Source organism: Pituophis catenifer, unplaced genomic scaffold, assembly GCF_029215685.1.
Source record: "Pituophis catenifer annectens isolate HBS135680 unplaced genomic scaffold, rPitCat1.0.hap2 SCAF_1, whole genome shotgun sequence".
Lineage (NCBI taxonomy): Eukaryota > Metazoa > Chordata > Lepidosauria > Squamata > Colubridae > Pituophis > Pituophis catenifer.
In genome coordinates, this window is record NW_027256881.1 from 81377990 (window position 1) to 81404784 (window position 26795).

Below are 26795 nucleotides of genomic sequence, written 5' to 3' on the forward strand. Positions count from 1 at the left end.
ACTTTGGCATAGGAAAAAATATACTTCAGGTAGCAAACTTTAGCACTACTTTTATGTAAGTAAAACACATCTTTTTCTCTAGTGTGACAGGGGATTTAAATAGGATGTAAAAGCCTGGATAATAATTTCTCTTTGATAGAAAAGTTACCAGGTATAAGCAAAATAAATAAATAAATAAAAATCCAATCGAAGGTAGTGATTATAAGGACCGAAGTTTAATGGGTTATTTTGCTGCTGTTCTTTTTGGTAGGCTTTTCAGCGTCAAGTACAAGAAAGTTTAACTCAGCTAGAACTGATCAACAAACAGTACCGCCGCTTGGCCAGGGAAAATCGCACTGATTCTGCTGGCAGCCTCAAGTTGATGGTCCACGAAGGAAACCAGAGATGGGACAACTTGCAAAAACGAGTGATCTCCATCCTCCGCAGGCTTAAAGTATTCCTCCATTTTCATAATTTTATTGTAATGTTTCTGCAGTTGAAGGGACAATTTTAAGAATAGCAGTTGTAATTGATATCTTGGATTTTGCTTTAAATGTCTAAAGGTTATGTACTAATGTGAAAAAGTTGAAGAATCACGTTTCCTTTTTTTACAGTATTTCATTGGCCAACGTGAAGAATTTGAGACGGCACGTGACAGCATTTTGGTCTGGCTTACAGAGATGGACTTGCAGCTCACCAACATTGAACACTTCTCGGAGTGTGATGTTCAAGCAAAGATAAAGCAACTCAAGGTACAGAAATGCAAATCTAGATAATCTAGACAATAATAAAAAGCAGAGCAGATTTTTTTTTAATTTTTTTAATTTTTATTTTATATCGAATTTATATACCGCCCTTCTCCCTGAGGACTCAGGGCGGTGTACAGCCAAAGTAAAAACATAAACTACAAACATTAAAATGCAATTAAAAAGATATATATATGTATATTTGACCCCATAATTAAAAGCAATGACAAACCAATTAAAAACATTTTAAAAAATGTTAGGCCAGCCTGGCTTGCTGAAAAAAGAAAGTTTTAAGGGTACAGCGGAAGGCACCGAGGTCTTGGATTCTCCTTATCTCTGGGGGTAGCTGGTTCCAGAGGTTAGATGCCCCCACAGAGAAGGCCCTCCCCCGGGGGTCACCAGCCTACACTGTTTGGCTGATGGCACCCCAAGGAGGCCCTCTCTGTGGGAGTGCACAGGTCGATGGGAGGCCATCGGTAGCAGCCGGCAGTCTCAAAGATATCTAGGTCCTATGCCATGGAGCGCTTTAAAGTGATAACCAACACCTTGAAGCGCACCCGGAAGACCACTGGGAGCCAGTGTAGCTCATGCAGGAGGGGTGTTGTATGGGAGTGCCATGCAGCTCCCGTAACTACCCACGTGGCCGCATTCTGGACCAGTTGGAGCCTCCGGGTGCCCTTCAAGGGGAGCCCCATGTAGAGAGCGTTGCAGTAGTCCAGGCAAGAGGTGACGAGGGCATGAGTGACTGTGCACAGGGAATCCTGATCAAGAAAGGGCCGCAACTGGCGGATCAGGCGAATCTGACAAAAAGTCCCCCTGGCTACAGCCATCAGATGTTCCTCCAAGTACAGCTGCGTATCCAGGAGGACTCCCAGATTGCGAGCCCTCTCCAAGGGGGCCAAAGACTCGCCCCCAATAGTCAATGATGGAGTCAACTATACAAAAATTGAGCTAATTTTATCATTAGCTCAATTTTTATGCAACATGATATGTATGAAAGAAAAATAGTAAGCTTTAAAATTCATCACGCACTCATGAGCAAGGTTTCGTACAGTAATGTTATTGTATGAATACTACAATAGCGCCACCTAGAGTCATTTTGAGATGGGTAGCTATATAAATTTGATAAATAAATAATAACAAGCCCAAACAAGCTGTACTTAATACGAAAATCCTCTCCTCGCCCATCGCTTTTCCACTGCAACTTATCCTCCTAACCATTTTATAGCATATGTTTGTCACATCATAAAGTAAAGCAATAATTTGCCACTCAAGTCTTCTGCCTCAAATTAGTTTGTTGTTTAGGAATAAAACACTAAAACACTAAAACTCCTAAAACACATTTTACTCTTTTCTATTAGCTGTACAATTTAAAATAAGGTAAACTCTCTGTGTATATACATATATATTTACTACAATTCCTATCATTAATTGGTGCCTAAGTTTCATGCGAGTAACATTATAGTAAAACTATTCAACACCACTGTTGAATAATAGTAAAACTATTCAACACCACTGACAATGCTGCTACCCTACAAAAAGACCTTGACTATGTGTCAGAATGGTCAAACAATTGGCAACTCCAAATCTCAACCAACAAATGCTCTGTCTTACACATTGGCAAAAAAAATCAGAACACAAAATACAAGTGGATACGACCTAGTAGACGACCCTCACTCTGTCAAAGACCTTGGGGTACTCATCTCAAATGATTTAAGTGCCAGAGCTCACTGTAACAGCATTGCCAGAAAAGCATTAACAGTTTTTAACCTAATCTTGTGTACCTTCTTCTCCAGTAATATTGGACTGCTAACTAAGGCATACAAAACTTTTGCTAGACCAAAGTTTGAATACAGCTCATCTGTCTGGAACCCGCACTGCATATCATACATTAATACAATTGAGCAAGTCCAGAGATATTTCACAAGAAGAGTCCTCCACTCCTCTGTTCATAACAAAATACCTTATGCCACCAGACTTGAAATTTTGGGTTTAGACAACTTAGAACTTCATCGTCTTTGGTCCGACCTAAGCGTAGTACATAAAATCATTTGCTACAATGTCCTACCTGTCAATGAATACTTCAGCTTCAATCAAAACAATACAAGAGCACACAATAGATACAAACTTATGATAAACCACTCCAAATTTGATTGCAGAAAATACGACTTCAGTAACAGAGTTGTCAATGCCTGGAATGCATTACCTGACTCTGTGGTTTCTTCCCCAAACCTTTAACCTTAGACTGTCTACTGTAGACCTCACCCCATTCCTAAGAGGTCTTTAAGGGGTGTGTTTAAGCACACCAATGTGCCTACTGTCCCTGTCCTAATGTTCCCTTTTATTCGTATCCATTTCATGTATTCATAATCACATTTACACTTGTATCTGTTATCTAATACATGCTTGACGAAATAAAATAAATAAAAAACATTGTCAATATGAGATAGGCTCTCTGTGACACAAGGAAATTTTGATTCTAAGTTTTAGGTCACAGATTTCTTAATAAGAGAAAGATTAGTACATGGTTAAAATCAGGAAAAATATTGTTACCTGTTATAAAATTATATTCTTTGCACTACTTCCTGGAGGGGTCATAACCAAAAACTGCCCAATTGAAGTATGCTTTATAAAATGCATTTATTCTTTTCAAGCTGATAAGTTTTATGGGATGTTTATAGTTATGTTAATATAGGCATCAGGCATTGAGCAAAATTTGGGTTCATCATAAGAATAATCAATGCCCTGTCCAGCTTTGTTTTTATTCTGTATAGTATCCATAATGCACCCTGTTCAGCAACTGCAATCTGTTGTTTAAATTGGGATCTAAATAGTCACCAAATGAATACGTGGCTAAGAGAAAGAGAGAGACACTGCGATGACTGTTGGTTGCTGCTGTCACATTTAGATCAAGTTCTCTCATACATCTATGCAAGTCACTTGAGCATGTGATGTGGTCAGGAGCATGACATTTGCTTGTTAAGTGTACACAGTGATTGTAATTTTTTTTTTTTGAAATTACTGTCGTATTTGTGAACTATTGCTAAATGATAAAGCCACTCAGTGAGGAATGGCTGTAGAAATCTTCGCTAGAGAGAAAATAAACCAATTTATTGGTTATATGTACCAGAAATATACAGCATGTACCAATGGTCAATCCCCATTGACAAAAGAAGATTTCATAAAGAATTTATTATATAAATTACACTAATGCATAGGTTGCCATTTTCTTCTAAACAGTTCCTCACTTATGTGACAATAAGATATTTTGGGGAAAATAATTAATAAAATATACAATATAGTGTCCCAAAGATGTTTTTATTCCAAGAGGCAACCAGAAAATCCTCTTGAACAAAAAAAAAAAAAGCATCTTTGGAACAGCCATGTCCTGGATGACTGAAAATCTCCATAGACATACAGTATAGTGATTGGCCTCTGGCTCCTGACTTTTCTTATGTCCTGTTTAATAAATTACACGTTGTGTTTCAGGCTTTTCAACAGGAAATCTCCCTGAACAACAACAAAATTCAGCAAATCATTGGCCAGGGTGAGCAACTGTTAGAAAAGAGTGAGCCTTTAGATGCAGCTGTCATTGAGGAGGAGTTGGACGAGTTGAGACGTTATTGCCACGAGGTCTTTGGCCGAGTAGAAAGATACCACAAAAAATTAATTTGTCTTCCAGTAAGTGTTAAATTTGCCTTATCGATATTTGTACATGTTGTTAATTTTAGACTTCATCATAGACTCGGTGTTCTCTTCTTCAAGCACCTACAGAGTTATAGCTGTTTTGGATAACTCATGTCCTAAATGCAGCCCCTTCAAACCAGGGGTGAAATTCAGCAGGTTCTGACAGGTTCTGGAGAACCGGTAGTGGAAATTTGGAGTAGTTCAGAGAACTGGCAAATACCACCTCTGGCTGGCCATAGAGTGGGGTGGGAATGGAGATTTTGCAATATCCTTCCTCCAGGAGTGGGGAGAGAATGGGGATTTTCTAGTATCCTTCCCCTGGAGTGGGGTGGGAATGGAGATTTTGCAGTATCCTTCCCCTGCCACGCCCACTAAACCACGCCCACAGAACCGGTAGTAAAAAAAATTGAATTTCACTACTGCTTCAAACCCCGTTTTTTGCATTCATTAGGGCACAAATTGTAGAGGAAAAAAAGGCAAACTGATAAATGAAAAATAATCATGGGCCACAAAGGAATACCTGTTGCATACCTGTGTTCGGTGGCTATGAAGCAGCAGCAGCAGCACTGAAATGGAGGCCTCAGTGAGGCCTGAAGGCTTTGGAGGCACTTGGCAGCATCTCCTTCCAGGAGGGGGTGAATTTTTAAAAAATGTGTGTGGGCCTTACAAAGCTACTTGGCAGGTAGCATGCAGCCATATATGTTTTGCAGACTTGCCTTTGAGCATCTCCAAATTATACTGCTGAAGTCTGGCAGTGAAGCTACTGTATATTTTTGATAGAACGTTTGTGGGGGGAGTGGGAAGGACACAAAATAGATGCATTAAGCCTCTTACACCTTCATATCGTTCTTTCAAAGACCCCATCCACTATTTAAAAGTAATGCTGCAAAAAAAAAGTTACTTATCTTTCAACTAAAAGATGCCTCTTTTAAGTTTCATGCAGATGTAAGATCTGAGATGCCCATTTATCCTAAACATTCCCCATGTTTTTGTGAGGAAGTAAACATTTTTACATTAAGTCTTTTTTCCCCCCCAGTCTTCTAATTGGTCCTGCAAAATGAAGAGATCTAGAAAACAGCCTAAAGTAATAACATGTAATAATGAAATGCAAAATGTGAAAGAAAAAAAGAGCTGGTGCTTTTCCAATTTAGTTCTTTCAACTTATTTATTTATTTTAATCTTGAAAGGATGGATGTCACACAGCGAGATTTTTGTCTTCTTGACCTAGCAAACAGTAGAAGGGCTCCTTATGAAAAACAATTCATAATTGTTTTAATGTTTCCTTCCAGCTCACAGATGATGAGCATGAGTTATCCGATCGTGAAGTGGATCTGGATGAATCAGCAGATCTTTCCGACCTGCACTGGCATGACAAATCCGCAGACAGTGTCCTTTCCCCACATCCTTCCTCCATTCTCTCACTGTCTCTTCCCCAGCCACTCCGAAGTGAAAGGTCAGGGCGGGATACGCCAGCTAGCGTAGATTCCATCCCCTTGGAATGGGATCATGACTATGACCTGAGTCGTGACCTGGAGACTGCAGTCTCAAGAGCCCTTCACTCTGACGAAGAGGGGAGGGACGACAAAGATTTTTATCTTCAAGGAGCTACAAGCCTAGCAGGTAAAATCTATCAACAGATGTTTGATCTTCTTAAATAAGATCATGTGAAGTTTTAATACCACTTTATAATGCCTTGGTATGGCCACTCTTGGAATACTGCATTCAGTTTTGGTCACCATGATGTAAAAAAGATGTTGAGACTCTAGAAAGAGTTCAGAGAAGAGCAACAAAGATGATAAGGGGACTGGAGGCTAAAACGTAGGAAAAACAGTTGCAGGAACTGGGTATGTCTAGTTTAATGAAAAGAAGGACTAGGGGAGACATGATAGCAGTGTTCAAATATCTCAGAGGCTGCCACAAAGAAGAGCGAGTCCAGCTATTCTCCAAAGCACCTGAAGGCAGGACAGGAAGCAAGGGTGGAAACTAATCAAGGAGAGAAGCAACTTAGAACTAAGGAGAAATTTCCTAACAGTTAGAACAATTAATCAGTGGAACAACTTGCCTCCAGAAGTTGTGAATGCTCCAACACTGGAATTTTAATTTTTTTTTTTAAGAAGATCATCTCCCTTCAACCGGCCTTCATGCTTGAGACATTTGATGTAAGGTTATAGGGCCACTTCTGACTCTGAAAATCTTTACTAATGTTCTCCAATTGGCACACAGAAGGAATTAGTGAAATACAAGCAGTCCCCAGATTAGGAACAAGTTCCATTCCCAAGGTCTGTCCTTAAGCCAAATGTATATGTAAGCTGATATACTGTGCAATGAACTTGAACCATTGCATATTTAAGTTCAATCATTTTGTAATTAAATTTTGCAATAGTAGGCTCTGTGCTTAACTGTAGTCGTCCTTAAACCAGAATGTTCTTTCTTAATCAAAAATGGGTTTATTAGGTGACATTGCACATTGCACAGTCTTTAAAATTCTAGGGAAAAAGAGAGAAGATACATTTCAAGAAAACATTTGACTTAGATAAAATAATTGGACCTATATAGTTAGTTATTATTTTTATTGTATGCATTTGGGAATTATGGTCCCATGTGTGAATTAGTAAAGGGAATCGTGTTGTCTCCTAATGCAGCAAACCCACATGGACACATGCATAGAGCAATGGCATTTATATGACTGGTTTAACATGGGGTGGCTTAACCCAGTGCACTCTGATCAAATCAAATCAGAGCAGGCTAAACTTACCTAGTTCAATTGTTTGGTTTTGAAGAATAAAAATATAATGTAGGTAACTCAGCATCTTTTCATGTAATTTTCTATTCCTATGGAAAAATGAAAAGTAGAAGAAAAAATATTGGATCTTATCTCCAGTTATCTAGAAATAAATACCGTGAAAACCATAAGATTTTCTTTCAATACACATAGAAATGTAATCTAAAACTCAGTTTACATTTAATTCTTCATTGTATTCTCTGAATCACACATAGGAATTTCTGTGTATCTATGATGCTTTCCTTGAAATACTCAGTTGCTGAAAAAAACGTTTGGCAGGAATACTGTAATTGTGTGAGATAGATACATATAATACATGCAGGCATGCTTTCCACTATCCCCTCAGTTTCTCCTTAAAATCAATAACAGTGATTTTTGTTTTATGTTTTCCTTGGCATGCTGCTAGGCATTGGTGCACTGCTGTTAATTTCTTTAACCAGTAGATGTGATCATGTCCAGGCTAGGTGCTGTCCAGCTGTTCTTGACCTGCTGTTGGATATCTGCTTATTTGATGGTGACTAGTTCCTGTTCTGGGAGATTGCTGTAAACTATTCAGTTTCTGCTGTTGTAGGCTGTGCTCTTACTGAGCTGTTGCACTGAGTATTTGGATGGTTCTTTGGAGAGGTGGGCATTAATCTTGGCCTCTGCTTCTCTAGTGCATCTCCTTAACCTGGTAGCAAGTGCTGTGAGCCTTTGTTTAGTAGTCTCTAGGTCTTCAGATGGAATCATGGAATCTTGTATTTTTTTCAGGAGCAGAGTCTTAATTGTCACACTCTTCTATAATTCTATCAGTTGAGTAACCTCTCTCTGAGTTGCTTTGATCTTAGCCTCTGGCTTATTCTAGAGAGGGGAGTATGTACTACTATTCTTGACTGTGTAGCCAAGCATCTCCAGAATTATGGTGGTGTAGCATATACCATTTCCTTGCTGATAGAAGATAATATTTGAAGTTTAGGATTGAACTCTGGGGTCTTTAGTGCTCTCTGAGTTTGATTGTTTTCTTACAGATGTTGGTAATGAAATGTCTACAAGAAAACAACCAAGCTCAGAAAGCACCAAAGACCCCACCAGTTCATTGGTTTTATCCATGATCTTATGCCTCAATATCAACAGCTATGCTCTGTAATGGAGGGAGTGGCAGTGACATTCCAGCTTCAGGTCCCCCTCCAGTTGTTCTTCCAGGTCTTCTTCTTGAGTCTAGGATGTAATGCATAGTTGGTCTATCTCAAGTTGTGTAAGCAGCTTCCTCTTCACTACGCTGAAGTGTTCTCAGTTGGTGTGGATGCAGGTTTTCTTTCCATCTGTAGTTCTCACGTATCCCCTCTTATTAGGTCTACTGTTGTAGTAGCATTCCATCAATTACAGGTTTTCTTGCTTTGTCCATGTATGGTTTGTTCCGGTAGCCTACTTATTACTTATTGTCCTGGTTCTCCAATATCTGATGCAAACCTAATCTGGGTGACGTCTGAGCACTGTGACCCTTCCAGTTCATGTTACTCTCATATTTGAGGTAGGCAGGTAAATGATTAGGGGTATTTGCCCAAGGTACCCTAGTAGTAAGGTACTGTAAATAGCAGCCAGGATTGAAACCCCAGTGTCCCGTGATAAAGGTAGAACTCTAACCACTACGGTATATAAGCTTACCCACATTTTTGCATGTATTCATTCATTCATTCATTTATTCATTCGTTTATCAGATTTATATAGCCATCCATCTCACAAACATGACTCTGGGTATCATAAAATAAAAACCACCTTAAAATCAAACATTAATAACATTATTCTGGAATAAGGGCATTGATATAATGTTTTAAAAAGAGAAGAACATTTTTTATGTTCCAGACAATGTAGCCATCTCACCACTTCTCCATATCCCTGAAATCCCCAAACCTGTTGACAGAGCCACATTTTGAGGGACTTCTGGAAGGCTACCATGGGTACATACAAAATAGGGATAGAGTCTATCTCAGCATTATGTTTCAAGAATGGCATGCATATGTGACAATGCCCACATGTATAATAGATAGATGACCAATTGAAAAAGTTACAAGTAAGAAGTTCTTAGAAAAATCATTGAATTTGAATGAGATAAGCATCATGAAATATACACATCAGCTTTCCCAGGTAGACCAGACAGGAGACATGACCAGATGAGCTAGTTCTACTTTACTGTATGGCTATGTTAACAAAATCTTGCAAGTCTGAATATACACTTATTTCTCCTTGAGAGACTGAGAAACTAGGGAGGATCCTTTCTGAACCTCTTTCTCTACTCATTATGCTGCCGCAGGCTATGCATTCTGTTATCTGATCATTCCCTAGGCAGCATTTCTTCACCCAGTCTCTAGTTATTTCTCACATATCATTACAGTACATGATTTGCATCTTGCACTACATTACCTCCAGGCATGAAATTATAGAATAAGTTCTAACTCGTAATGACACTGGATTTAAGATCTCTCTTTGCTTGAAGTACTTGAAGTACTTCCTCTTTAATGTAATAAGGGTTTTATTTGCATTAAGGAGTTCGCCTTTACACTGCCTCTTTGTACCATCCATGTTTTTGTCAGATGTGCTCTGGAATTCCTAAACATCTAAAATAGACTAGAAAAGAGCTCTGATATCATGGGATGAAAAAGAAAGTCTGTTTCATTAATGATTTCTGTTATCGCAATATAGTATTGGATACAGACCAGACGCTATGATTAACTTCAGTTCTCTTTCTCTAAGCAAAATGAAGAATAAACTTGGTAAATTACTATCTTCTGTTAAAATTCAGATTCCCTTCAATAATTATTACTAAGAATCAATGACTGTGTTTTATCTTTGCAGATGTAGTGATTCCTGAGAGCCCCGAAGCCTATGTAAAACATACTGAAAATGCTCTCAAAAATGTCTGTGGTAGGCATTAAAAAGCCTAAAATTGCTGTAATCCTAAAATATCTCTAGTAGAGCTTTCTTAACACATCTGCTGCTTTATTCATTATTTAACCAATCACTCTAATTCACTCAGACGCACCAGCAAATTGAAAACTATTTCCTCACACAAAAAGTACCTTGTAAAATATTGTTGCTTCCAACTGGATATTTGGCAAACTCACAAAATTTGAGGTCTCTCTTTTTTAAAGTATAACAGTGTAATAGTGCTAACATCCCCATCTCACAGTATGTGAGCTAAGGGGAAATGCATCAGTATATTGTATTAGATTCAGATAAGAAATAACTAATATCACCAACTGTATAATTTTTTATTGTGCTGTACTATAAGGAAAGTTTTTCGGGCCCAATAAGGGTTATATGGGTGGAACTGAAAGAATATACAGGTAGTCCTTGATTTGCAACCATTTGGTTAGTGACTGTTCCAAGTTACAACAGTACTGAAAAAAGTGACTTATGATCATTTTTCACACCTAAGACCATTGCAGCATCTCCATGGTAATATGATCAAAATCCAGGAACTTGCCAATCGACATGTATTTATGCACATTTGTACCGAACTGGGGTCATGTGATCCTCATTTATAACCATCCCAACTTATTTCCAACAAACAAAGTCAGTTATTCACTTCTTGCTTTAGCTGCAATTGATTTAACAATTGCAGTGATTTGCTTAACAACCTGTGGCAAAAAAAAAGATTGTAAAATGGAGCAAAACGCAAAACTTAACAGCTGCCTTGTTTAGCAACAGAAAGTTGGGGTTCAACTGTAGTCGTAAATTGAGAACTACCTGTAGTGTCAGGCTGGCTTCTCCTCTCTGCATTATCAGATCTTCTTGTACAGTTTGAAAATATTGGATGGCATCACACATTGCACAAGCTGACCTCTGCTCTCACAGGGTCTCCTCCCTCATTTACAGACCACACATAGACACCACATTTTTTCCATGGTTCCTCAGTTTTACTATTTCTATTTGAAACTTTGGAATCCAAAGAGAGGGATTTAGTGCCACCAATAATTTCTACTGTGCTGAGAAGTGAATATAACTGGATTTTATTCTGGAAGAGGTTTTTTTAAAGCATGAAATATAAATGCTAATATTCTCCCAATATTTCTGATTGTGGCTATAATAAAGGAAGGTGCTGTGTCTTTTTTTAAAAAGGCAAATATGTATCCTGGAGTCATTTTGCTGCTTTTCAGTTTAATTTTCTACTTTAAAAAAACTCTGTAAAATATAGACATATAAAATGAAAATATTCAGGGTTTGGGACATTCTATTTTCCTTGCATGTTAAAAAAAAACTAGAAAGAGACTTAAGGAAGCATTCTATCTCTGAATTTGAAAGAAAATTAATGGCTCATTCAAATTTCTGGATTGTTGGGGTTTTGTTTTAGTTTGTTTTGGTTTGTTTGCTTTTTGGTAATTTATCCAAAAGTAGCCATTTGTATTCATCTGGGATATACTACTGCAGCCCGAGGCAAATTATAGGAGATATCAAACTATTTGAGAGGAAAACAGAATGTAGTTTTCTTTTCTCTCAAACACTCTCCTTATTTACCTCGTGAGAATACCACAAATACTTTAAAAATGTCTGAAGATGCAATAATTCAAGTAGAATATTTTGCTTTCCATTCAGAGCTATTTCTAAAAATGGATTGCTTTGGTCAACACTGTATATTTTCTCCTTAAAAAATAACTTGTCTTCAATTACTGACCCATTTGCAAATTACTTATAGATTTAATTTGTCAGACATGCTATTCAGTCAACCTTTTTCATGCTTCCTAACCTAATTAACCCCACTCTCTATTTTATTGGTCTGAGATATTTTAGCTGCTCTAGTTGATAACATCTCATTTGTATAATTACTGCAGGAGAACCAGGTTCCTTGGAAACACATATTCGGCAGCTTGACAAAGCTTTGGACACTAGTCGTTTCCAAATACAGCAAACGGAGAATATAATCCGCAGTAAAACTCCTACAGGGCCTGAGCTAGATTCTAGCTACAAAGGATATGTAAGTACTATGAGCATTACCACCTAGTGGCTGGATGTAAAATTAAACTTTTTGATGTACAGAAATGGTAACCTCCAAGAAAAGAAATGTGTAGTCCTGCAGTCCTAAAAAATTAATTGTGGCATAAGCAATCACCGATCACAAGCCCATCTTGAAACATGCAAAATGGACCAGGATTATTCAGGGTGGGTGGGTGGGTGGATGGATGGATGGATGGATGGATGGATGGATGGATAGTTCCAAATGCTAGCTGAAGTTATGGGTTCTTAACATACATACAACAAATAAATGGTATTTATATCTCACCTGTTTTGCTCGTCCTCAACCCAGCCATACAAATAATCATCCACACGTTCTTATAATGAATCTTGTGAGTGTCATCTAGTTAAACAGTTTGTAAAACAATTGGCAAAGAACACTGTATTTTTCCAATGCATTGTATGCCCCCTTCTAATTAATGTTTGTCATATAGTACAAATGCAGTGATCCAAGTAAGCTAGTATACATATTAAATAATTGTCAAAATTGTGACTAAACCTCAAATTTCTATACAACTAAAATGGTAGTTTACCTATTTCAAGTCTTAGCTATTTCAAGTCTTAGCTATTTCAAGTCTTAGCTATTTCAAGCTAAATTGTGGAAACATGGCTACTGAAAAGTTATCTGGCGGATTCTTTTAAAAAACAGATGAAGCTCCTGGGTGAGTGCAGCAGGAGTATAGATTCAGTAAGGCGGCTTGAACATAAACTGAAAGAAGAAGAGGAAAAGCTCTCTGGATTTATTAATCTGAACAATGCAGAGCCACAAACATCTGGTAAGTAATAGTCAAATCTTCCCACATAAATGTATGAAAACAAGCAGTAATGACCATGGACACAGGGCACTATCCATACATCTGAATGGCCTCTCTTTTCTATCCTTGTTGTATTCCACCAGGACCTATGGTGAGATTAGATATGTGATCCTATTTGATGGGACATACCTTGAGATCAGCTGGGAATCACACAATTGATGAAATATACAAAAGTATGAAGGCTATTGCTTAATGCATTATAAGCCGCCCTGAGTCTCCGGAGAAGGGCGGCATATAAATCAATTTAAAAAAAAAAAAAAATTAAATGTTTCTAATCACTTTGAGGCATAAGCAGGCCCTAGCATTAAGGCAACTTCAATATGCTTGGAACTTAACTCTTTTTATCAGGATAACAATTGTGAATATTTAATTAGTTTCTGAAATAATTTTGAGAATATACCTAGATCTGGGATATTATCTCTTCTTTTAATAAAATCAGTGGCATCCAGGAGACAAGAGGAAACAGAACAACTGTAGCAGATTCAGAACTTAAGCCTTGATCCTCTTGTATATACAAATGTTTTCTGTTCAACACTTATTAATTTTGTTTGTAAATTAGTTTCTGGTTATTTTTTTTTTTCATTTTCTAAGAGTCTATTGTGATTTTATAGTATTGCTATTCTAGAATCTTTTTCAGTTCTGGATTAAGTTGGAACTATTAATACAGGTGAACTCAATGAAAATGAATTTGGAAAAAAAACCCAGGCCTGGACTAATTATTGTGGCAATGTAGTATTTTGGTTGTAAATAAAAACATAAAAACTCATTTTAACAGAAATTGATATAATCTGGTCAGATTGAACATTCTATAATACTTCTAGAACTCTTTATAGTAATAATCGCATGGCGTACAGTTTTTTAATGATAAACCTTCCTTTATTAATAGTGTAAGTTAGTGATTTAGTAGATTTTGCCTTGGAAACAATTACCCAATCTGAGGGTTTGGAGAGCTAAATATAAAGGATAAGGAGACATGCCTTCAAATAATCTTCCATCTTCTTAGGGTTAAATAAATAGATATGAGGGAGAATAACTTTTCATATGGGTACTATTCTTAACTCTAAGCTCCTCTGAGCTTAAATTTGGATCAAAACTCAGGAATCTACATAACCATTCCATTCGATATCTGGTACAGGGTAGGCAGGGCTATTATGACCCTCTGCTTCTGTTCTTATTATGGGGCTGAATGTCATCTGTCTATTCATGTGGTTAACTGAAGCCAGAAGGGAAAGTAGGAAAGGCGGGGATGGGAACTCATTCTGGTGCCTTCATCATTCTTAGTGTGATGAAACATTGGGAAGTTCAATTGGACAGGAGGTTAAGAACTGACTTTCACAAAGCAAGGCCTTCTTTTCTTAGGTGTCATTGATCGATGGGAGTTAATTCAGGCCCAAGCCTTAAGTAAAGAACTGCGAATGAAGCAGAATCTTCAACAGTGGCAGCAGTTCAGTTCTGACCTAAACAACATCTGGGTTTGGCTGGGAGAAACTGAAGAGGAATTGGACCAATTGCGTTGCCTTGATCTTAGCACAGACATACAGACCATTGAGTTCCGGATTAAAAAACTGAAAGTAGGTTTTCACTTGGAATATGTTTTAACATTATCTTGCTTGTTTATTTATTCAGATAGAATAAATTTAATTTCCTTTCATGGATGTTTCCCTGAAGTCAGCAGAAGCTGAGATGGACTGAGAGGAGATTTTACCTTTTTATACCAAGGGTTGTTGTTGTTGTTGTTGTTGTTGTTGTTGTCTTAATGCTTTAGTGTTAGAATTTCAAACCCCCTCATTTTATGAAGAAAAATTATTAGGTTACTTTACAAAATTCCTTCCTGAATTTTCATTGAAGCTACTGAAACAATTACTATTTCTTCAGGGGTACATAATCTTTAACAGGCTAGTTATAAGCTCATCTTGATGTCTGCCAATGTGTTTTTTCACATATTGCCATGCCTATAAGCTTTACTTTATAAAACAATGTATTAGTTTGTTATGCATTCTGCTCTTTATAGTAAGAGATTTTAGAAGTGCCTATTACTACCCAACTGTTGAACATAATTTTAAAAATATAACACAGTAATAATAACTAAGAAAAAAACACATTTAACTATCTTTAACGGATGAAATGTTGAGATGGAAAAGTTTGTTTTCTGAAAAGGTTCTAGCAGGTTGTTGTTTTTTTTCTCCCTATCTTCTTTTCCTCTACCACCCCCCTTGCTGTTTTCAAGGAGCTGCAGAAGGCTGTTGATAATCGCAAAGCCATCATTTTGTCCATCAACTTATGCAGTTCAGAATTCATGCAGTCGGACAGTGAGGAAAACAAGAAACTGCAGGAACAACTGTCTCAAATGAACATGCGCTGGGACCATGTCTGCTCTGTGTTAGAAGAATGGCGCTGCTCCCTACAGAGTGCTCTCATGCAATGTCAGGTCTGTTCTGGCTTTTACAAAACTTTCTTCTTGGTGTCCTGGATGTAGTGCAGTAGGCGTGCACATAATCATGGCCTCTTTTGAGGCCATGTTCTCTTTTAAAGAACATCTCATTCTGGAGATGTTCTTTAAAAGATATTTTGTTTTTCACCTTGAAAGGTAGCTTTTATAAGATTTCAGTTATAATTAAATTACAGTTTCCTAATACCACTTAGCAAACTAGAATAGTACCAAGCCTTATATAGGGTCCAGCATTTTTTAAAAAAATGGTTCACTCCAGGCTGTAAAAAAAAACAACAAAATTTAGCATAAAATCTCAAACCCTTTTAAGATAACTTATGTTCCATTCTTATTCTATCTTCATATTCTAGTTCTTCAAATCACAGCCTGGAGTATCAAGAATATAGCATACAGTACATCTATGTATTTTTCTTTCATTTAAATTTTTATTTATTTAGTTAGAACACTTTTTGGTTTAATTGTCCTAATTTGGCTTAATTAATTAATTTGGCTTAATTAATTGATGTAATAAAACTCTAGCATTGCAAAACAGTATTGCAAATCTTGGTTTGCTCCTTGCTTGCAGGAATTATGTTACCTCAGACATCACAATGACCTACAGTTTTAATATATCAGAAAGTGTTTTGCTAAAATAAATTTTAAGGAGAGAAAGGAGATGCAAGCACGGTGTTAGTTGTAACATTTTAAGCAATAATTTAGAATGGGGGGTCTCGAAATGTGGCAACTTTAAGACTTGTTGACTTCAACTCCCACAGCCAGCAACAGTAAGGTAAATAAGAAATTGCAGGAACAACTGTCTCAGATGACAGAGCTGGGTAGCATTATTACACTCTTACCCTTTGTTTTTAGGATTTCCATGAGATGAGCCATGGCTTATTATTATGGCTGGAGAACATCGACAGGAGAAAAAATGAAATAGTACCTATCAATCCAAATCATGACTCTGATACTCTGCAGGATCATCACAGGCTTCTCATGGTAGTATCCTTTTATTTTAATAACCAGATGTCTAGGGATGTCTGGAGAACATTAATGGGGAAATAAGTGACAGTATCAAATCTTATTTGGGGGATTTATTGGTTAAGGTTAATTCTTTATTTCTTCCCAGAAAGTTGTGCTAAATTATTTCCCAGAGGGCGTTAATAATCCCTTCATATGAGACCAGAAGAAACTGTTATTCTTGCAAAATGAATTTCATTTTGACCTGTTGTTTTAAAGCCCAAAATATCTCACCTTTGTTCCCAACAGCAAATACGACGTGAGCTTCTAGAATCTCAGTTAAAAGTGGCCTCTCTTCAAGACATGTCCTGCCAACTGCTAGTCAATGCTGAAGGCAAGGATTGTCTAGAGGCCAAAGAAAAGGTCCATGTCATTGGAAACAGACTAAAAATGCTCCTGAAAGATGTGACACGTCACATTAAAGAACTAGAGAAGATTCTAGATATTTCAAGCAGTCAATTGGTAAGTCTTTTTTATGATCTTTTCATAATGGCAATTTGAAATTGACAATGGACAATTTCTTTCCAATTTGCATTTTTGCTACCAGAATGATTTCATATTCTTTGTACTTTTTTTTTTGATATGTACTACTCATGTTAAAATCTGTAAACCTTAAAAGTTTTATCATGCTGTTGATATCATGCTATCATACTCTTATTATCCCTGTAAAGACAAATTTTCTTTCTAGTATTCACTGCTTGATGGCAAGGAAGCCATCAAGGCAAACTTTTATTAATATATTCCCAAGCTAACTTTAGTGGTAACCCTTGGTTTAATAGAACTTGGTTTATAAGAATTTGGATTGCATAGACAAAAATTTGCTGGGTCTGAGTTCTGCCTAAATTTCAAGCAATAAGAGAGTTCTCCCTGTCCAATGAAGAAAGTCAGTGTTTGGCTCTTTTCTTTCAAAATGAGTATTCACCATTATTAGTGGACTTATTTAACTGTAAGTATATTTTGGTGTCTAAAAATCTAATTCACCATTTGGCTTTAATGGACTCTCCTTTCTCCCTTTTAAATAAAGATTTAAATAAAGATTGTATTTATTTTGCTCTGTATGACCTACAGTTATGTTTTGTTACTGAATTTTTTGTGTGAACAATTTTCTTACACATTTGTTGCATATTCTTTATAATATGTTACAGTGAAGGAGGTGGTATTAATGCAGAGATGTCACCAAATACAGGTAGTCCTCGATTTACAGCCGTAATTGAGCCCAACATTTCTCTTGTTAAGTGAGACATTTGTTCAGTGAGTTTTGCCCCATTTTATGACTTTTCTTGCCACAGTTGTTAAGTGAATCCCTGCAATTGATAAGTTAGGAACACAGTTGTTAAGTAAATCTGGCTTCCCCGTTGACTTTGCTCGTCGGAAGGTCACAAAAAGTGATCACATGACCCCAGGATACTGCAACCGTCATAAATATGAACTAGTTGCCAAGCATCCGAATGTAAATCACATGACCATGGGGATGCTGCAAAGGTCATAACTATGAAAAACAGTCATAAGTCACATTTTTCAGTGCCATTGTAACTTTGAACAGTCAATAAACGAGCTGTTGTAAGTGAAGGACTACCTATAGTGTTGACATCCACCACTATTCTTTTCATTCAGCCCAGGTAAGCATTAGATACCCACTAAAGAGGGCAGTAAGCTGAAATTATTTCAGAGAAGATAAGAGATGCTAATTATGAGTCATCTAACTAGCTGAGTGCTATTAACCTTGTTTCCCTGTAGAGATGACTCCCCACATTACCAGGTGTGCAATTTGGACTGCCACAGAGGGTCACACTGCAAAAAAAAAGAAAGAAAAAAGAAAGAAATAGCCTTGTGCCTCTGATTTGAGGGTGCTGCTGCTTTGCTGTTTTTCCCCCCAAAAAGTGAAATGAATGTGTATGTACACAGATTGAAAGAGAGTGTGGAAAAACTTCCGAAGCAGCCTGGAAAAAGAAAACAAAAAACAAAAAACCTGTGGCTGCCCACATGTTTGAAGAGAGGTGCTTTTCATATATTCCCATTATTCTGAAGCCCTTTTTAAAATATATATATACCTTGAGCCCTGCTATCTCCTTTCATAGAAACCTCTCTGTATCCCAAGGTTTTGATCTGAACTGCTCTCCAAGTGTTCCTACTGAATAAGAAGCACCTGGAGAGAGCAGTGATGGGAGAGAAGCTGTTCCTCTTCCAAGAGACTTGCCTTTGGGGGTATCAGATGAAGACTTTTTGATTTTTCCATGCACGATAGTTTTACTCAGTAGTGGATTTCACTTACTTTCGATACTGGTTCGGAACTGTGAGCGTGCGTGTGCATGCACTCGCTTTGCTCACTTGCGGTGCTTCTGCGCATGCTCAGAGCATCTGTGATGACGTCCTGACGGGTGGGCCAAGCCTCCTGCCACCGCCGCTACCGGTTCACCCAAACCGGGGCGAACCAGTAAAAATCCACCACTGGGTTTACTGCTTTATGTTTTTAAATTGCATACCATCCAAAAAACTTCACTTGTGCAAGTTAAAGATGGTGATGATGATTGATTGATGATGATGATTGTAATTGATAATAACTAACCACTCAGGACTTATCCTCGTGGTCTTCGGCTGATGAACTGGACACATCAGGATCCCTCAGTCCAGTATCTGGAAGGAGCACTCCAAGCCGACAGAGAATGGTAATGTCATGCCAGATTATTTTTTGCCAGTCCTTGGGTGGAAGCACCAGATAGCTGTAGCCAAGGTGAAAAGTCTCAAACACCTCTTGTCATAGCCCACCCCTCCAAGAAAAGCACCAGACCAGAATAATGATCCAGACCCACCTCCCCCAAAAAAACCCCGCTGCCTCCTCAACCTTGTACATCTTTTACCCTGCATCAAATCAGAATTTTTAAATTCTATATAAATATATACAAAATCAGGACTCAAAGTGTAGCAGGCGTATACATGATATGCTACTTCTTTTGAATGGGAAGAACAGCTCTAAGGGATGGAAGCTTTTCAAAGGCTTCTCTTGCCCCATAATTCCTACATCTCACTGCTCGGGATTTTGTTTTGTTTTTCTGGAGTAGTTTAACCAGTTCATCAATAACAAATCAATATGTAACCTGAGTTTAAGCAAACATTACAATAGAAATTCATACATTACGTTTTTCAGAGTTCTGGCTCTGACACTGACTGCTCAAAGTAGAAACCTGGGAGGTAACAACTCTGTGGGACTAGCCACCATACTCTGGTCTTGGGAGATGTGGCCCAAATTTAAGCTTACAAACATTTGTCATTTGGAACAGCAGTCATGCAAATGGCCTCTCCCACACACTCGGCCTTGTGAGATACAACGAACCTTTTAAGAGCTGAAAGCAGTATGGTGATATTTGCAGAGATGGACTGAAAGTACAATAAGATTGCTCTTGATAAAGAGCAGCACAAGGAAAATGATTCGAGTTGGGAGGATAAAAGAAAGTGATTTTATTATTTATATCAAATTCAGCATACGAGTAGTCTTCACTTAGCAACCATAATTGAGACTTGCGACTCTGTCGCCTAACGCTTCAGCCACTAAGCAAAATATCACATGATTATGACTTATGGTTTTATTTTTGCCTTCTCAATTAATTCTGCGTGACCTAAGCCAGTGACAAAGAACACAAATGGCGATCACGTAACTGTAGAACACTGCAATGATTGTAAATGCATGTCAGTTGTGAAGTGCCTGAATGGCAATCACATGATGGTGGGACACTGCGACAGTTATAAATGCAAGGATCGGCCATGTTTTTTAAACACTGATATAACAGTCATTAAATGAGGAAGTCAGTAAGCGAGGACTGCCTGTATACAGATAGAGAATGCTTGCAGCATTTGAGGTACAAAGTTAGATTCTTTGTGTTGTTGGAAAAGAAAATTAGAAAGCTGACCAAACTTACGACAATCGCTACCCTTTAATTCTCACCAATTAAATAATGATGTCTCTGAAGAGAGAGGAAACAAGCTATTTTGTTGTGAAACCAATTATTTTCTTCATAAAAGCATAAATTTCCCCCAGCCCCCACATGCACACTTGCACGGAATAGCAATACCATTCCAAGTGTGCCAGTTTGTGTTTTACACAATATTCAGTTCCTTTTCTTGCAGTTCCAAAACTGCCTCCTACCACTTTCCATTCTTCTTTTTCTGTTCCCAAAAATAAAGAGCGTGTACTATAGTATATCTTGTCCTATGCCTCACTTTGACTCCTGGAGTGTACTTGATTTTAATTTTTCTCCTTTTTTTAATTATTATTTTATTTATTTAATTATTATCCAGCTTTCCTTAACTTTTACAGAACTGTCAATTTTCATTTGCTTTCTTATAAAATTATATCTTAGTTCTGACATTATGAGCTTTATGGCCTGCAAAAATTGATTTCACTGCCTCTACTTGTTTAAGAACATAAAGGAACACTGGCTTTTCAGGAGAGAAAGCTGCAAAAATCCCAACAGCTATGGTTCCTAAGTCATTATTTTTACTTGTGTTAAATATTTGTAAATAGATTTCATGTTCATTAACAAGAAAAGAATTATTAATTTACTGGAGCAAGGAACTTTTACCAAATAATTGTTGGGAATATATTTTCAAGTTCCATTTTTAATGTTTAAAATCTTTCTAACATAGTGTCTGTTTAGTGGTCATGTCCATTCATAGCATATGAAATAGTTTCATGCAATTTAGCTTTAAAAATAGTTCAGACTTAGTCATTCTTTTTTTCTTTTTCTTTTCTTTTTTTTTGAAATATTATAAAAAGCAAAAAACTATTCCTTCTAGCTACATTCCCTCATGATTTTATAATGTGGTTTATTTGGCTTTATTTATTTTTTTTATTTCTTAAGATTTTTATCACACCATTATTACAATGGCTTCCAGGCCAGGACCTTAACCAATCATTGCACTTTATAAACTGTGGTTTGTTGTTTAATGCTGTATGTGAACCTAGCCATTATGGCATTCTCACAGCTTCTTCCCTTACGTGCCAGTTATAATCACTTTGGTGATAATCCAATTCCTGGTTACACGCATAATCTGTGCTACTGTTGTGTCCATAGCATCTTCTGCATATCCAGGATCATAACTGAACTGGAGCAAAACTGTTTTAATCATGAGAAATAAAATACTGCTAGTGTAAGGCTGAAACTTTATTTACTCAATTTCTAAAGTTGATGAAGATGAAGAAACAAACACTTAAAAAAATTAAATAGTAAAATAAACCAAAATATTTCCCACAGCTTAAAAAAAAAAAAGCTGCATTGCATTTCCTGTATATTGCTTGATTGGCTAGAATGTCATTTTTAAGTTTACATTGTATGTTCCGTTTCATGTTGAATTAAAAGTGGGAAAAGAAAAGCCAGTTTCCTTGATTCATGGGAATTAGTTACTTCATTTGATTTTGTGTTTCCTTTGCTGCTCTTTTTAGTTTGATTTCATCAGTAGCTTGTCTTTATTTGCCTGGACTGAACATTCTTCTTTCTTTACCCCTGTTCATTGCAAACAGCCACGAGGCAAATGTAATGTCTCACAGCCTGGACCCTCTGTCAGCAGTCCGCATAGCAGGTACCTTATTCTCCTAGTTTCTGCACTCTGTTCTAGAACTCCAAGAGGATGATGGAAATTGCCCACAACAAGGATGCTTGGCCATTCTGATATCAATAGCTTGAGTATTATTTTTTCTATAATTATTAATTTTTCCTCCAGTCAAAATCTGATTTGAAATAGTAAAAACTGATTGCTCTTAGTTTTAACTTTGGCGTCTTCCAGCCAATATCCCTTATCTAAATTCTTAGATGTATTGGAACGCATTGGTATTACATGCATGATACTGCATTTAAAATACAATTGGAGATTCCATTCTCAGATTCATGGCACAAAAAAATTCTTTATCATCCTCTTTGTTTCTAGAGATTAAATTAAAGCAGGTGATAAGCCAATACAGCATATCTGAATTCAAAAAAAACCCCCACAAACCTGAATAAAATGCATAGCACTCCCTTTTTATTCTTTTCCCAAACTTACATTCCTCAAAGTTTTGTTCCGTTTGTGGGTTTTCAAATTTCATGAGCCCAACCAAATTTCAGAAGCTGAAATGAAGATGGCAAATGAAGGTATGGCAGAAACACATCTTCACTCTAAAACAGCTTCCTTGCCAAGCCAGCATCCTTACTTCAGTTTTAACCTTGCTTACTTAGGACATTCTGAAAGCAGCACAGGCACCCCCTACCTAGTTACTAGAAAGCAGACTTAACAAATAAAGCTTTCAGTGTTCATATCTGTCTAGAAATCTGTCTTGCCTGCAGCTAACAGTGCTTCTGCATTCCGTTGTTGTGAAATATGTGTGCTTTTATCTATTTATAATCAACAATTTACTTTTCGTTCCTGGCTTTCTTTTCTTGCATGACCCAAATCAGAATGAAGATTCCAAAACGTATAACCACATTTATGTTCTAGGTAGGACAAAGTTGTCAAACTCGCCGCGTCACATTGCCATCATGTGACGTTTCACGACATTTTTCCCCTTCACGGAGCTGGAATGGGCGTGGCCTGCGCGTGATGCATCCAGCCTATGGGCCGCCAGTTTGACACCCTTTCATTGTCAATAGATATTGTTTAAATACAAATAGCACAACATAAAGAAAACATGGAACGTCAGAAAATATAGCTCACACCTGCCCACTCTTTAGTGACAGAGGCTTACTAAATCCCCACAATCGATTAGATCTCCTTGAATTATGTGCAGCTAAAGTTTGAACTGACAGTCTTCATTTGATTTCATTAGAACAGGCATACAAACATTTGTTGAATTACGTTTCCAAATGTGTTCTTTGGGTTAAATTATTTTATATAGCAAATCTATAATTCGTGCAAACATAGAAGAAATCAATTGTACAAAAGCAGAAGCTGCACTCAGAATTTGGTAGCAGTCTATCCCTAGATAGATAGAATTTTTTCCAGTCAAAATGTTTTGAAATGTAGGGGCATGGAGAGAAACAAGGAATGCTAGCCAGCATTTATTACCATTTGTTATTCATAATGCCCAGCGTTTTTCAAAAAAAGATACAATTTTGTCTGCATAACTGAACCACTTTACTGGCAAATAAGGCAGAAAATATACCAAGCCGTCTGCTTATTATTGCGCTTATTATTATCCCTTGCAAATAGAGCCATTCTTCTTCATACGTTGCGTTTACCCTTCTGCTTAACTGCTATCTTTCAGTTGCGTTTTGTTTTTAATCAAACATCAAACTAAGATATACAGTGTACCATTTTTTTTCTGAGGCTGCACATTTTCAACCACTCAAAAAAGGACAGCCTCCCTCCCAACAGAAATGGTGTTATTTTTGATCCAGTTGAGGAATGATGATGGTTTTAGGGAAATAGGGAAATTGCAGCTTGGGATGTAAGGCAAACGCTGTGTCTGTAGCCAGTTTTCTTCCTTCTCTCTTGACAAATACGTAGCATTTTCCTGCTGCTTTGGGAATTATAATGAGCGAGCTGGTGCATTTCTGGAGCATTTGGCAGCTCTTTGGAATTTGCCTGCATTTTGGCTGTGGTTTCTATGCGGCCCTCTCAGATCTGCTTTCTCCATCGGTGTTTACTAACACATCTGTTAGCAGTACAACATCGGTGCAACACAAAACTCAATTTGTCATCCAGACAAGCATGGAATACAAATGGGTTTCTACTGAATAGAAAAGTTAATCAAGCATACAAGCCAGACAGGTTGTGGTTGATGTGTAATGCAGTTTTAACTGATAAAAGGGGCCAGGCTGTCATTGTGTCCTTTAATATTTTGACATGCCTCTGATCTAAACATCTTGTGTTTGATCTTGCACTGGATCAGCAATCTTTAGTAGAGTAGACTTACTGTATGAACTAAAAACGAAGTCATTTAACCCATACAATTTTAGATTAGCCGGACAGCGTTTTAGATGAATAAATATGAAAGCATCTCATTTGCCCATTACAAACAGAATCTTTTGGTTCTCAAATCAGACTAAAGCTACCAGTTTCATGCCATCCTATTTGGCTTTTCAACTACTTCTTTATATTATTGGAATTCAGCCATGGATTTAATTCTGTGTAGATATTTTTCTGTGATTAAAGATTAAAGTAATTGTGTCCTTTTCTCCAGGGTGTTTACATTATGAGCTGCCTTAAACTACCTATTTAGAACTTGGCGCCAGTGATCCAATCTGAAGTCTTAGAACCTGATCATCAAGTACCCTGTTCTTTCCTCCCACTTTTCACATCTAATGATACCCAGTTTCTAAAGGAAATAATTTTTTAAAAGGCAATGATTATATGGTCAGCATAAATTGCAATCAGAAATCAATTTTTGTCTCACATTAAGTGTGGCATTGCCCATAACTCCCAGTTTTGCTGTTTCACAATTGCAGAATGTGTGTTAATCTACTTCAAGTGATTCAGCTACCCATATATAATTACCAAAATTATTTTAGGTAAAGATGGCTTCTTAAAAATGTAGACAAATGGGAAGGAAGCATTCCTTGGCAAGCAGGGCAGTTAATTAATTCTGCACCATTTAACAAAGCAAAGAAGTTCACATAAAGCTTAGATTTCCCATATGTCAAAGTACTTTATTCCTCCATATACAATATGTAGAGTTTTCATTTCACTAGCATATCCCCAAGGGGAGTTCCTACCAGAGCTGCTTTACTAAAGTAATTTCTGCTGGTGGCTGCTCCTTCTGTTTACCGAAATAGCCTGTTTGCTACTGTTCTGGCAGTGAGGAGCAATCGGGGAAGAGCATATGCGTCTCCATTAAAGAAGTACAGAAAAATATAGTGGAACAAGAGCCTTCAGTCCACTGAAAGTTTTTCCTGGCTTCAACCCAGAGTCAAATAAAATAGTTTTGTCAAGCGCATGATTTTTCAAAATGTTTTCTGCATAACCCTGAGCTTTAATGAGATTTTGATGTGATTCCACAAGACAGTACAGGCAGAAAAAAATAAGTTAACTTGAACACAGTAAAAAAATATGTCACCAGGTATTTGCCTCCTAATCAGGCATTAGGAGCAGCCTAGGCCATTGTACTATGTTTTTGTTCTTTTAGTTTTTTCTTCCTGATACATAGTAATTATCTCAGATTAATTTCTTTTAAATGTTTAAAATTCGATTCAGTGAAATATTTCAGGTCTCATTAATTAAATTACGTCAGAATATTGTTATGATTGTGCAATCAATGGCAAGAAATAACAACACAGTTGAATCCAGACTAACCTAATTAGATCCCACTGAAATCATAGTCATTACTAATTCTATTCTATTAAATATAAGCATGAACCACATAAGCAGATAGGCCATCTGAGATCAATTTATAATCTAGCATAAGCAATTACAAATCGAAAATGAAAAAGAAAAGAAGAAAAAATGTCCCTAAGGTGCTTTTTTTCAAAAGGCAACTGAACTTTTCTTTGAAGATGTTCTGCTTCTCATCCAAGAAGCTGCTTCAGCTTCAGCTCCAGCTTCAGAAGCTTCTTGGATGAGAAGCAAAACGTCTTCAAAGAAAAAGCAGAAAGTCCAGTTGCCTCTTGAAAAAAAGCATCTTTGGGACAACCATGACCTAGATGACTGAGAATCTCCATAGAGACTTATCGAAAGAAAAAAAAATGAATTCAACAATTAAAACTGAAATCTTTTTACACATTAGCAAGTTAAGGCTTGCCATTCTTTTCCTTTATTTTTTAGGGAAAATAAATATCATCTAGCCATAAATAAACAGCCTTAAGAGAAAAAGCAAATGTCAAACATGGGGCTTGATGATTCACAAAAGAATTGCATAATAGATAACTAAAGAGATGTATGTGCAGAAATCAAAAACAGAACAGAGCTCTTTTATAATAGAGCTATAAAAAACAGGGGAATGGCTATATTCAACATCAGATGACATTGAAATGAATGGGATTAGAATGAGGATAATGAAAGCAAAGATGGACACAAATTATCACTGTGTTTAGAAATAAATAGTATGATATCAGATTGCAAAATAGAAACAAAAAGCCTTAAAAGAAAAACAAAAAATGCCTAACAGCACTACAGTAATCCAAAGAAGAATGTAAATAACCATATGAATACAATGAATTTTGGTGTTCATTTTCATAAACTACTATTTGATGCAGAAGGTATTCTGTGTTTCCAATTACCTTAAGTACATTCTTATTGAGTACTTCTTGAGGTTCTTATTCAATCATTATGGATCTTCTGTTTATTCTGCCTGCTGAATATTACTTCCTCAGGTGCCAGCTCTTCATTCAGTTCTAAGGCAGAGAATAAACCTGACTCCTGCAGCCTTTCTAGACGTGAACAGGAAG

The 26795-nt window shown here is 37.0% G+C and overlaps 1 protein-coding gene across 3 annotated transcripts in view; it reads left to right on the forward strand.

The window, feature by feature from the left end:
* SYNE1 (spectrin repeat containing nuclear envelope protein 1) overlaps positions 1 to 26795 on the forward strand; it is a 335993-nt gene that overhangs the window by 306200 nt on the left and 2998 nt on the right. For 2 of the 3 annotated variants that reach the window (XM_070932643.1, XM_070932645.1), the window contains 13 exons: positions 251 to 433; positions 594 to 731; positions 4215 to 4406; positions 5702 to 6032; positions 10027 to 10095; positions 12003 to 12145; positions 12833 to 12959; positions 14358 to 14569; positions 15226 to 15426; positions 16297 to 16425; positions 16696 to 16908; positions 19020 to 19112; positions 21962 to 22020. In XM_070932643.1, the coding sequence (XP_070788744.1) occupies positions 251 to 433; positions 594 to 731; positions 4215 to 4406; positions 5702 to 6032; positions 10027 to 10095; positions 12003 to 12145; positions 12833 to 12959; positions 14358 to 14569; positions 15226 to 15426; positions 16297 to 16425; positions 16696 to 16908; positions 19020 to 19112; positions 21962 to 22020 (2090 nt within the window). The remainder of the gene's footprint in view (positions 1 to 250; positions 434 to 593; positions 732 to 4214; positions 4407 to 5701; positions 6033 to 10026; positions 10096 to 12002; positions 12146 to 12832; positions 12960 to 14357; positions 14570 to 15225; positions 15427 to 16296; positions 16426 to 16695; positions 16909 to 19019; positions 19113 to 21961; positions 22021 to 26795) is intronic. The other variant, XM_070932644.1, reaches the window with a different exon arrangement.